The 13,236-nt window shown below is 51.6% G+C and overlaps 1 protein-coding gene across 1 annotated transcript; it reads left to right on the top strand.

Moving 5' to 3' along the window:
• Positions 1 to 5,092: 5,092 nt before the first annotated feature.
• Positions 5,093 to 11,084, top strand: TGME49_279540 (hypothetical protein; the record flags this gene model as incomplete). Its single annotated transcript, XM_018781842.1, has 6 exons — positions 5,093 to 5,180; positions 5,584 to 5,640; positions 6,516 to 6,569; positions 7,932 to 7,997; positions 8,618 to 8,695; positions 11,053 to 11,084. The coding sequence occupies 6 exons, from the start codon at positions 5,093 to 5,095 to the stop codon at positions 11,082 to 11,084; spliced, it is 375 nt and encodes a 124-aa protein (XP_018637474.1).
• Positions 11,085 to 13,236: the final 2,152 nt, after the last annotated feature.

Here is a 13,236-nt window from a genome sequence, read left to right as displayed (position 1 = left end):
TCGAGGCAAGAGACTGGTGCATGGTGGCAGAGGTGAATGTGCAACCAGAGAAGGTTGGTTTCGTTCGCGGTGCAGGATCCGGTGATGTCGAGGAGAAGGCGGGGAGGTTGTGGGCTACTGTGTCACGAGGTCTCTTGTTGCGTTTCTGTATGCGGCAGGAGAGGAAGAGCGTTCATCCAAGTGGGTTGACTGCGTGGCGCAGTCGAGAGTGGAAGCCGGCTGCGAACAAGCTGTGATGGAGGTGCTGGAGGCGAGTCGTGCGTGGAATGAGAAAAAAATGGTTTGCATGGAGGGGAAAGAGTGTGTGTCGAATCCTGTCGCGTGGCCTTGCTCTGTGGGTGTGTCGTTATTGGACACAGATTGCGATAGTAAGATCACGTTTGTGTCTGTGGCTGCAGGGCGTGGACGATTACACCGTGTCCGGGTGGTGGGGGGTACGCGCGGGGGCTTGCGGTTTGGAGGGAGGGTGCGTGAGCAGCAACTACATAGCATCTCGTTGTCGATGGCAGGCCCACGAGAGATCCAAGTGTGGGAGGCCAATGGCGGAAGTGCGGGCCTGAGAATCTGAGCGTGAGGCACACGAGCTAGCAACGCGTTGTAGCTGACGCCGATGAAGGGAGAGCGGGTGCGGGAAGAACACGTTTTTGTTGGAATGGTGTGTCGATCGTCAAGAGGCCCGTGTGACAGATGAGATCGAACACGAGTTCCGTGGATGGGGTTGCACAACTTTGTGCATGTGTGTGTGCTTTTGTGATTAGGGGACAGGAGTGAGTTTACGTTCGTGGAGTCAGCTTTGGGTCTTATGCGTAGACGTAGAAGAAGGATGTTTCGAGGCAAGAGACTGGTGCATGGTGGCAGAGGTGAATGTGCAACCAGAGAAGGTTGGTTTCGTTCGCGGTGCAGGATCCAGTAATGTCGAGGAGAAGGCGGGGAGGTTGTGGGCTACTGTGTCACGAGGTCTCTTGTTGCGTTTCTGTATGCGGCAGGAGAGGGAGAGCGTTCATCCAAGTGGGTTGACTGCGTGGCGCAGTCGAGAGTGGAAGCCGGCTGCGAACAAGCTGTGATGGAGGTGCTGGAGGAGAGTCGTGCGTGGAACGAGGAAAAAGTGGTTTGCATGGAGGGGGAAGGGTGTATGTCAGATCCTGTTACGTGGTCCTTCCCTTGCGAGTGTGTCGTTCGATGCAGGCTGCGGCGGTACGGTCCTCTTTCTGTTTATGTCGCCAGTGTCTGGACGAATGCACGTGTCGGGATCGTGCGGAGTGGGAGTGGTGGTTTCCGGTTTGTCATTCGCAGGTTGAACCGTGCATGCGGGAGAATTTCGACTATGTGTGAACGATGGTCAGCGTGAATTCGGCGTTGCGAGTCGGGGCCGCACAGCGGGTGCTGATGATGGAGGAGCTCTCCAGTAGGGATGAGGACACGAGGAGCTGGGGAGACAGGGGCGGTGGGTTTACTGGAGGGAGGGTGCGTGAGCAGCAACTACATAGCATCTCGTTGTCGATGGCAGGCCCACGAGAGATCCAAGTGTGGGAGGCCAATGGCGGAAGTGCGGGCCTGAGAATCTGAGCGTGAGGCACACGAGCTAGCAACGCGTTGTAGCTGACGCCGATGAAGGGAGAGCGGGTGCGGGAAGAACACGTTTTTGTTGGAATGGTGTGTCGATCGTCAAGAGGCCCGTGTGACAGATGAGATCGAACACGAGTTCCGTGGATGGGGTTGCACAACTTTGTGCATGTATCTCTGTGCTTAGGCGGACGAAGTGAGTTCACGTTAATGGAGACGTGGAGACAGCTTTGGGGCTTGTGCGTGGACGTGGATGAAGGATGTTTCGAGGCAAGAGACTGGTGCATGGTGGCAGAGGTGAATGTGCAACCAGAGAAGGTTGGTTTCGTTCGCGCGGCACGATCCGGTGATGTCGAGGAGAAGGCGGGGAGGTTGTGGGCTACTGTGTCACGAGGTCTCTTGTTGCGTTTCTGTATGCGGCAGGAGAGGGAGAGCGTTCATCCAAGTGGGTTGACTGCGTGGCGCAGTCGAGAGTGGAAGCCGGCTGCGAACAAGCTGTGATGGAGGTGCTGGAGGAGAGTCGTGCGTGGAACGAGGAAAAAGTGGTTTGCATGGAGGGGGAAGGGTGTATGTCAGATCCTGTTACGTGGTCCTTCCCTTGCGAGTGTGTCGTTCGATGCAGGCTGCGGTGGTACGGTCCTCTTTCTGTTTATGTCGCCAGTGTCTGGACGAATGCACGTGTCGGGATCGTGCGGAGTGGGAGTGGTGGTTTCCGGTTTGTCATTCGCAGGTTGAACCGTGCATGCGGGAGAATTTCGACTATGTGTGAACGATGGTCAGCGTGAGTTCGGCGTTGCGAGTCGGGGCCGCACAGCGGGTGCTGATGATGGAGGAGCTCTCCAGTAGGGATGAGGACACGAGGAGCTGGGGAGACAGGGGCGGTGGGTTTACTGGAGGGAGGGTGCGTGAGCAGCAACTACATAGCATCTCGTTGTCGATGGCAGGCCCACGAGAGATCCAAGTGTGGGAGGCCAATGGCGGAAGTGCGGGCCTGAGAATCTGAGCGTGAGGCACACGAGCTAGCAACGCGTTGTAGCTGACGCCGATGAAGGGAGAGCGGGTGCGGGAAGAACACGTTTTTGTTGGAATGGTGTGTCGATCGTCAAGAGGCCCGTGTGACAGATGAGATCGAACACGAGTTCCGTGGATGGGGTTGCACAACTTTGTGCATGTGTGTGTGCTTTTGTGATTAGGGGACAGGAGTGAGTTTACGTTCGTGGAGTCAGCTTTGGGTCTTATGCGTAGACGTAGAAGAAGGATGTTTCGAGGCAAGAGACTGGTGCATGGTGGCAGAGGTGAATGTGCAACCAGAGAAGGTTGGTTTCGTTCGCGGTGCAGGATCCAGTAATGTCGAGGAGAAGGCGGGGAGGTTGTGGGCTACTGTGTCACGAGGTCTCTTGTTGCGTTTCTGTATGCGGCAGGAGAGGGAGAGCGTTCACCCAATTGGGTTGACTGCGTGGCCTTGTGGGGTGTGTATATCGGCTGAGTGTCGCGATGTAGATTGGCTTGCTCTTTTGGAGGTAGAGGGGTGTTGTCGATGATCTTGCTTGTGTAGCGTCTCGCTGAAGGCGTTTATGCTAGTTTCTTCTCCAGACCGTTCGTTTGTTGGGTTGTTCTTGGAGAAGCAGCCTACCGGTGACCGGAGGCGGCGGCAGCGAGAGGCGTGGTGGATGTCGTGGCGGAGATGCTTGCATGGAATGAGAGAATGCTGGACTGCATGAGAGGACAGGATGTGTGTAGGATCCTGTTACGTGGTCCTTCCCTTGCGAGTGTGTCGTTCGGTGCAGGCTGCGGCGGTACGTCCCTCTTTCTGTTTATGTCGCCAGTGTCTGGACGAATGCACGTGTCGGGATCGTGCGGAGTGGGAGTGGTGGTTTCCGGTTTGTCATTCGCAGGTTGAACCGTGCATGCGGGAGAATTTCGACTATGTGTGAACGATGGTCAGCGTGAGTTCGGCGTTGCGAGTTGGGGTCACACAGCTGTCACTGTGGGGGTTGCAATGTCTAGGAGGAGACAAGAGGAAAAGCGGCGACGGGCGGTTTCCGGTAGACATCAGTTGGCGCTTGTTTTATATGCAGATTGTGTGTGTCCTTCGTGTTTGAGAAGCGTTACATAGGTATGTTGTGGGGGGAGCGGGGATATGCTAATGTGGATTTAGGTTACGTTTGCCGGTGTGTTAGTGGTTGTGTGTAACAGGCGTGCCGTTGCGGGCACGTATATCGTGTGTTCGGGTTTACGTAATGATACGGCATGTTGAAGGGCTGTGGTGGCCGACTCTGTGAAGTGGCGGTTCTCTGGGAACTAACGCAGACTGTAGGTTTGTGAATGGACTTAGAGCAGCGGTTGTCGGTGTAGCTATGTCAAGTGGAGTTCGTTCGACTTGTCCCAGCTTGCATACAGATTCTGTTTGCCTCCTCTCTGCGGTTCACAGTGAATGCAGTGGTGTCACTGTTGCTTCTTTTTCAAATACTTTGTTATACGGCAGACTTTCGGCGTGATATCGCAGTCGGTTTCGACTAGGGTAGCAATCACTTTTACCAACAGGCAGTGCACTGTCTGTTGGAGGTGAGACTAAGTCGGATCCAAACAGTGGGCGTTCACGACTCAACGCAAACTTGACACTTCCGGGGCTCGCTTCTGTAGTGGAAAAAGTAGTTCTTTCAAAAGCTCACGGTATCGGCACGTTAGGGAGGGCGCATGAGATGTATCGCGGATGACACACTCCTCTGACAGGTAACGCTGACCTGAAATTAGAAAACACCGTGTGGCGCGTCGGTATGAGTTTGTCGTATCGTGGTATAGGACTTCCACCATGTACACTATTTGTGGGCGTGATCGCTGCTGACCATGTCTGCAACCTCGCTCTCAGTGGAAATCTAGAGCAAGTTTTAAAAGACAGAAAAAAATTAGGTGGCCAACGACTTGGAGAAATGAAAATTTGTTTTTTCTGGAGAGTATGTACTACGAGCTGGACCAGTGGATTAGAGTTGAATTTGGTTGCCATCACAAACGGGATGCACAGAGGCTTTCCCCGTGTCAACCTTTATGCTATGCGTGCGCGATGAACCCACCCCGGCGAGTCAATTTTTGATCGTGTTCTGTTGTGGTTTTTCTGTCTGTAGATGGCCTTCGGGTTTGCGAGTGCCGTACGTTTTACTGACCATGCAATGAGCTATTGGATAGGGGGCTGGTAGTGAACGCACTTTTACCCGTAGAAAACACGTTCATCGGCTGAAGACAGCTGTTCAACTCCCTTCTGAGCATAAACGCCATACCGCTGTCCTGTTGGTTCACGCTCCTCGTGAAGTGCAATAGATATAGCGGCGTGCGTGTTCTTGTCGAACACGTGACAGCCTCCACTGGTCGGCACTGCAGGAGCAGTTTTGGCCACATCAGATGTTAGATAACGATGATATCTCTGCAGATCTATCGTGCTATAGTCATGACAGAACATCGATTGTTGGCTGCGAATAAATTATGGTGGAGCTGCTTGTGCGGGAATCTCTCAGCTTTTTTGTTCACGTTGCAGATGCCCCTGCGATGCAGTTTCCTGCAATACGCGGCTTCATCAATCGTCACTTTTGACTGCCTGCTTGGATTTTCAGGCTATCGCATTGGTAAGAATCTCGATTGTGCTTTGGTCCACCAGGTGACGAACGTCTGCAAAAAACCAGCCGTGATATGTCACTTGTGCATGAAATGTGATATAATATCTGCTATCCTAGCCTCCAGCACCCGCAACAATAAACTGCACTGTCTGGCGTGTCTCAGAATCGTTTGCGATTCAACAAGATCGCCTATCAGCCCCGGATGTGGCTCGAGTGACTTCGCTGTTGGATTCTTTGGAGTCTTCCCACGAATCGAATACTGCGAAATAGAACAATTGAGAGCAAAGCGTGATTTGTGGTGGGCAAGAACAGCGAGGCAGGTCCGCCTCGCCCGGATCGGGCACTCGCTATTTTGATTTTACGTTGCTCTCCCCCGCTGTCCTGTACTCTCCATCGCCTTTTTTGGTTCTAGCTAGCCGCAAACACTCCGCTAGTAATGGCCATGAGTATCCAAACGAAGCACCGTTAGGTATTTATTTCGTGGATGTGCAAGAAACTACCGTCAAGTCGTTTAGCACGTTGGCGTTAACATAAATTTTGACTCTGCAAGCCAATGTTTGATAGGGCAGGTGGGACTGGAGGTGCGTTTGTCATTGAAAGGAACCTGTTTTTCAGTATCGAGATTTGCGTTTCGACAGCATACTGCCTGTCGCTCCTTCCGGTGCTTCACTGACGGGAGATCAATCCACTGCAAGCGGCATTGTGTAGAAGATCTTGGCGATGTCGCTATGGCATGCTGCTTATCATTTCTTGCTTGTGGTTAACAGGCACTCCTTTCGCGAAGAGTGAGTCGCTAGTGCACTGTGTAGTGTAAAATATGGTTCCTGGTGTAGGGCAGCTGGCATACTGTATCTCTCGTACCCTCAGGCAAGTGCCCACAAGGAACTGCACCCGCGAACTTCAGGAACTTTTGCCGGTTGTCGCTGTTACGTGGTGCTGGTGGACGTTTACGCGCTGAGTAACTGATATCGACTTGATTATTGCATTTCATTTTCAAAATCGCATGCAGATGTGAAGCGAGAGAGCGTGTGCGGCGCCGTCTTGTGCGGCGACGATGCAGCGAAGCATTCGCAGTGACTGGCTTGCATTCCAGAGGCACGTGCTCATACAATGGTCGTTGCCAGTCTAAGGTGGCCCGCGTCTGCCGGTGGGCAGTCGCACTGTCCTTGTCATTCTAATGTAGCTACAGTAGAGACGTCGATCGTGCAAGCAGTCCCTAAAGGAAGCTTGGCGCGCTGCTTGTACACAACCGTCTTGTAATTTAGTGGGGATGCTTGATGGTTCTGCATATTTTCAGTCAGGAGCACCACGATATTTTCATACGGTCCATCTGCCTTCATGCAGCTCCTGGGTTTTCGGTTGATACGCTGGCGGTGCAGCAAGCGCGAGTGTGCTCGGGTGAGTGTGACTTGTGCTGTGGATTGACCAGTCATGTCGGGGGGAAGCAAGCAACTTGGCAGCTGTCTACGCAACTGTGAGGATATGTTTATGGTGGCGTTGAACGATGTAACCAAGGCTTGCTGTGCCGACCGTTCCACAAGCGCTCGATCCGAAAGTTTCTTAAAGGACGCATAATATATATATATATATATATATATATATATATATATATGCGCATCTATGCATATTCACTTCCACAAATACGTTACACAGCGTCATCTGTGTGGACTTCGCAAGAACATGTGAAATGAGAAAGCACGGACCGGCCCTATCCATCGTGATTTTTCGTCCTTCGTTTTCCCGTGTACGCGCCCTCGCTTACACGCGCTAGCGAAAAGGCGTTGGCAATTGCTGTTCTCCTTGCTGAGGTGGTTAGCCTTACCAAGTAGGAGTGATGGCGTGAGGGTGGCTCTTCGCTGTGTTTTGAGTGGACATGCAAAGTGCAGTGCTTTTTCATATTGTCGTGCAAACTCAACCACTTACTTGCTGTTTCTATATCTTCGGGACACTGCGGGACCCGTACTTCACTCTGCGATGTGCAACTAATTATTGAACGCCTTCGTTACGCCACCAAGAATCAACTTTATGTTCAGCTGCGCGTGAGTCTCCCAGCATGTTTACTGGTGTCGGCCACAGCGGGGTGTTAGACAAAGCAAAAGATAATCATTTTAACTTGCCAGGCGTATTCATATGTGAAATAATTTTTGTGCCTTCGGAATCTGCGATGATCGTGACTGTGGAAGAGCTGTCAGGTTCTTTCTGCGCTCATTGAGAGATGTACACGTCGGAAGTTACCTGACAGCTCGTTTAGGGGAGAAATACCACTTGCAGCTCCGCTCGAACAGAGCGCGCTGCTGAGATGCTGTGTTGTAGTAGAGCATCTGTCTCGAGCGTGTCCCACAATTTGTATTGTGCACCGATAGTTTCTGGTATCACCATGGTCTCCAGTAGAGAGACCAAGTGTTTGGCTCGCTGTACGAGGGGCGAGGGTGGCTGTATAACCTGCATAAGTGCATCTCTGGTGTTTGGTTTTGTGTTAAACCGACAAATGCTTTTGTGTACAACGGAGAGCTGGCGCTCTGTTGACTAGTAAGAACGGGCGATGGAAGACCAAAGGAATGCGTCGACGACAGCTGTAGGCAGGGGTGGTTTGCGTTGCTTACCTGTTGCCTTTGACGCATCGGCTTGCTAATGCAGCAGTGGCAGACAAGCCTGTGCTGCCGCTAAATTGAAAGTCAACTCTCTTCCGCTGTTCTGTGGTTTCACATCGCCGTATCAGTCATCGGTGGAGCTGACCGTATGATGTGTTCCGACCCTCAGCAACGCCCCCACAATCAAATGATACAACAGGTGGATCACACTTTGAAATTGACGTGAATATTTACGGTATGTCTCTTGATATATCACAAAAGTGGTGCCCTTGTTAAGTACATAGGCATTGGTGCTCACAATCGTCTGATTTTCTAGCCCCACTTGATCCTATCTCATACTTGAAAGCGCCAAGGAAGCTGTCAGGGGCAATGCGACAGTTCGGCAGATGTTGCGGGTACGGGTCGCAGGCCTGGGGATATCCCGCAGACGACGGCTTCCCGGCAGTCCGTGACGTTTTTGGTGCATCTTACTCAACTCGATACGCAGACTTTACAAGCTGGATGAGCGAAGGCCTTACGTGAATAGGGTGTGATTCGTGTCTTCGTTACCCTGTCGTCCTGGCAATTATCCAGAAGGTTGTTGTAAGCGCTGACCAGAGAATGGACAGGAATTTGATGCCATGCTACGGAGTTGTGTGTGGGCGGAGGTTTCCCCCCCTCCCCCCCTGACTCAATATGTGGCTACTGATGACTCACCGTCGAGCTCGTTTTGGTTGAGTGTTTGACCTAGTTGTCTATATAACTGTGACTATGCGTTTTATGGTTCACAGCCAGTGTCTGTTAGCCATACCCTGAAACGGCGGACGGTGCTTGCAACTGCGTTGCTCTTTGGGTGCACTTTCTCGTACCTCTCAGGTGTGAACGTTGTTTCCTGCGTGGAAGTAGCACGTGGACAACGACTGAGGAGACCGCCAGAGACATTGAAGGCCCACCGTAGGCGTTACTTGGTCGACAACAGTAGCACGGATGCAGATCGTCTTTTTTTGATGCTGCTCCAGAGTTTCACGGCCTGCCACACATCACGCTAACACGTAGGCTTGTCGTGGCCGGGTGTGCCATGAGTACATTAGGTTTTGTTTGGCTCGCTCTAACAGCTTATAGATACCCAGTGGATGGTGGATGAAGTGTGACGGGTGAATGCGTCCTGGATTAAGTGCCCGAGAGTTTGGGTGCATGTCTCGCTGCGATGTGAGCTGTAGCCTGCGTGGAACCGATGGTCGCTGGCCGCGGGGTGGGGGGGCAGGTCGTCGGCGGCTGGTGGCAGTTTTGTGTATATTGTGTTTGAGACGATATGGCGGCGTTGGCGACAGGCGGAGAAGCAGGTAGGTGGGACGGTGGTGCGGGGGAAAGAGTGTGGCGTCGCATCTTTATCCTGGGACGAGGAACGACGCAGGGTGCGCGACGGGTTCGCTCTGCATGTGATACAACGGTGGACGGCGATATGTCGGTGACGTATTTGGGGCGGCACCACAGAGTTGCACGAATGTCAACATCTTGGAGGCGGGTGACGAGGGACGATGGGGCGTTTTGGGGCAGGTTTGTTGTTGTCTGTTTGCATGGTGCATGAGTCAGGCCCTGCAATGGTTGATGATGGGTGCGTCATGGGAGCCCTCGTTTGCAGTCGCCAGTACTCTGTCAGGCGTTGTTGGTTTCATTGCATCCGATGAGCCCGTGTTGGCAGCTGCGGTAGGGCACAGAAGGTGAAACAGGGAGCGGAGCCGGAGTGTCGTGACATGGTGAGGGGGGCAGGTGGAGACCGTTGTTCGGCGGTGGCGGGTGAAGGAATTTGCAGGTTTGTTCTGGGCGTCGAGAGCTGACTCTGGACAGGTGGGTGGTTGTGGGTGACTGAATGTGTGGGGTTATTCTTTCGGGTTTTCGTTGTTTGGCTTCTGTGGGCAGCCTGTAGGTGACAGTGGATGGTGGATGACGCTGTGACGGGTGAATGCGTCCTGGATTAAGTGCCCGAGAGTTTGGGTGCATGTCTCGCTGCGATGTGAGCTGTAGCCTGCGTGGAACCGATGGTCGCTGGCCGCGGGGTGGGGGGGCAGGTCGTCGGCGGCTGGTGGCAGTTTTGTGTATATTGTGTTTGAGACGATATGGCGGCGTTGGCGACAGGCGGAGAAGCAGGTAGGTGGGACGGTGGCGCGGGGGAAAGAGTGTGGCGTCGCATCTTTATCCTGGGACGTGAAGCGACGCAGGTTGCGCGCCGGGTGCGCTGTGGGGTTGTGGCGTTTACCTTGACGCAAGAATCATTGGGTATCGAAAGCGTGTTGTGTAACGATGGTTCTTACATGGGATTGGTGGAGCAGGCAGGGACAGGCATCGATATCGATTGAGCAACGGTTAGCTGGATGGGGGATCTGGAGCTACGAAGGAGCTTCTTTGTTGTTGATATTTGCAGTGAAAGAGCAGCTGTCCACGTTGACGAATGGCGACAGGAACGCGTCGGCTGATCTGGACTCTGTTCTTTTCCTTCGCAAATTTTTTGGTGGTGGTCTTGACAGAGGCGAAGGCTAGTGATCTGTTTTGATGCAATTTTACCTGACGTCTTGCTCATCATCTTCCGCTGCTGCATGCGTCTGTATCACTCTGAAGCTATTCCACGCTATCTGTATGAGGAGCAACTCCTGCTTTGGCTTGTGAACCTGATGCCGGTAACGACGCTGGCTATGATTGTTTCTGTGTACGACGCTACAATCGCGTGTTTCTATATGTTGAGTCGTTCCCTCGTCCGCGACGGGTAAGCAGCCGTGACTGTAGCGAGCCACCTGTCCTTTTCGACCCCAGTTCAGATTTGTATGGTTTGTGTTGTATCTGAGTTTTCTGAGGCTACTCCGGGAAGAGGGTGGAGGAGTTCTGGCCGCGTAGGAGTGAGGCTGCAGCTGACGCTGACAGGATGGAGATGCAGGACCCGGTTGATGAACTCTAAAGTAGTGGTGGGGAGAGACGGTTGTAGGACTGTTCATTTCTAAAAATCCATCCACGCAATGGCTTATATTTGACGTCGCATATCCCAGATCTGCCTAGTGCATGTGCGTGTTGGGCGCGCCAAACGTAAGGCAGGAAGCGGATTCCTGGCTAGACAACGATGACCTGATGAATATGAAGAGCGATTGGTTCAGTAAAGAGGTTATTCTAGCAGGCATCGGGGGGGCAAGACGACATTCCTGAGAAGAGCAATAATACGGTAAATGGCAGTACAGTCCTGAGCAGATGAACCGGTTTCAAGAGGAGGTAAAACATCTCCACGCCTTTTGTGACATTCTTCGTTGTTGCTATTGTGTTTTCAGGTGAAAAATGGAGTTTGAAAAGAACGCATTGAGCATATCTACGATGTTGTAAGAGTGTGACAAGGAAACCGAACGGCAAGACGAAGCGGAAGAACGTGGAGGAATGAGGGAGAAGATTAAGTTGATACCCTTGTGGGCTTCAGATACATGTTTCTCAACATGTGCTGTCAGTCGGTGAAGGAGACTGTTGTCTGCCTGATTCTCTCCACGAAGAAAGATAATGTTAAAGAAACTAGCGATTTCATTCGCTGTGAGACATTCGGTTTCTCAGTCTCGAGGGATACGTCCTGCCTGTCCTCCTGGGTCATCAGTATGTCGTCAGCGTCGCCGCGCCCCAGATGCAGAAAAATACACTCGAAAGGTGGACGGCATACAGTGGAAGGCTGTGGACACGAGAAGATAAGAGGGGAAGTTAACTCCATTCTGAAAGGTCACGAGGACAAAAACGTCAACCATGACACAGCTCTTACTGTGTGATTCTGATTTGTTTACAAAGGTTTTCCTGAAGCACGTTTGTGTTCATCGTCGTCCGGGGGAAATGCAGAGGATGAAAGACAAGAGGAGGAGCAGAGTCAAGTTTGCGCGGTAGTGTAGAAGAAAGTGATTACCATGTATTGTTTTGTGGCCAGATAAAGGACCAAAACACTGGTGAAGTGGTGACGTATAGGGCTCGATTGCAACAGAAGACGCATGGCCACAGTGTGCTCCCGTGGTTCCCTTGTCATGGGCAGACCTATGTATTATTTTGTGCATCCTACCGGGAAGAATGAAAAAGAATCTAGGGATGAGGAGAGCAGGGGAAAGACAAGAATGTGTCATAGTGGGTGTTGTGCGCAAAGGATTCATTTTGCTGGTACCATTATTCTCGCCGCTGAACAGTGTATCGCGTTGCAAAAAGGAGTGGTCTGATTTTTATGCAGTACTAGTGGTCTTGTTTTCAAGTACTGCGGTAACCAGGCAAAACGGAGCGCAAGCGTATTGAAACAATATGGGGGAAAACCTGTCAAGTGCTGATATCGGCCGACGAAAACGTACAGACGGCTTCATCAATGTCACAGAGGAATGTGTCTCCTCCCTGCAAGTGTTTTTCCGTGTGGAACGCGAACCCGGGTCGTTATGAGCTGCAGACTGTAGCATACTCGTCGCGCATTCAGTGGAACGTTAAAAATGGAGCATATGTGGAAGACTTGGTGATTTTCCTTGCGTATTTGCTGTGATGAGGTTTGCCTCACCGTCTGTGCAGTGCTCACTCAAACCTCTGCGTCAACATGGTAGTCACAAATGGCACAGTGGACGCACAACGAAGCGCCCTTGAGTTGCGAAGAAACTTGGATATTGATATTGGCAGGAATCGTGTCCACATTCTCCCACACATCGATGGAGAAAGAATCAGAAGCTGGTTAAGGCTTAGAGGATTGAGGGCTGGTCGCAAGTAGATGCTGTGGCAAAGTAGACAACAGCGTTAGCCGGTCTCTTCTTTCTGCAAGTTTACGTGAGGCTCAAAATGCGGATCATCCTCTGTATTAGGGGAGGAACCGGAGGCATTCGACAAGTTTGTGTCATCGCCTTTTCCTAACACTCTGGGTGAGTGATGGAGGTATGGTTCCTCGATATGAATCAGCACATCTGCTGGAAAAGGTATTACATTCACATCGACTGGATCCGGTTATTGCACATTTGTGAACACTATTTAGAGTTCCCTAGGGAAGAAATCAGGGCCTTCTTGGTTTAGTGTTAATGGAATTTTAGGTGTAGGCCTTGTTTTTCAGGGATTCTTGGCTCCTCCTCCAGGGGTTTTAAGCGTTCTTCTGTCTAGGATTTAGCGTTGTTTACGACCTGGCCGCGTAAGCATTTCCACGCCTTCGGGTTCAGCACTTTGTTTTTAGGCTTTAGATTAGGGTTATTTAGTGCTTAGGGATTAGGGTTTTTAGGGTTTTTAGGGTTTTAGGGTTTTTATTTAGGGTTTTTAGGGTTTTTATTTAGGGTTTTTATTTAGGGTTTAGGGTTTAGGGTTTAGGGTTTAGGGTTTAGGGTTTAGGGTTTAGGGTTTAGGGTTTAGGGGTTTAGGGTTTAGGGGTTTAGGTTTAGGGTTTAGGGTTTAGGGTTTAGGGTTTAGGGTTTAGGGTTTAGGGTTTAGGGTTTAGGGTTTAGGGTTTAGGGTTTAGGGTTTAGGGTTTAGGGTTT

This window comes from Toxoplasma gondii, chromosome VIIa, assembly GCF_000006565.2.
Source record: "Toxoplasma gondii ME49 chromosome VIIa, whole genome shotgun sequence".
NCBI classification, from domain to species: domain Eukaryota; phylum Apicomplexa; class Conoidasida; order Eucoccidiorida; family Sarcocystidae; genus Toxoplasma; species Toxoplasma gondii.
This window is presented reverse-complemented; position numbering and strand designations above follow the sequence as displayed.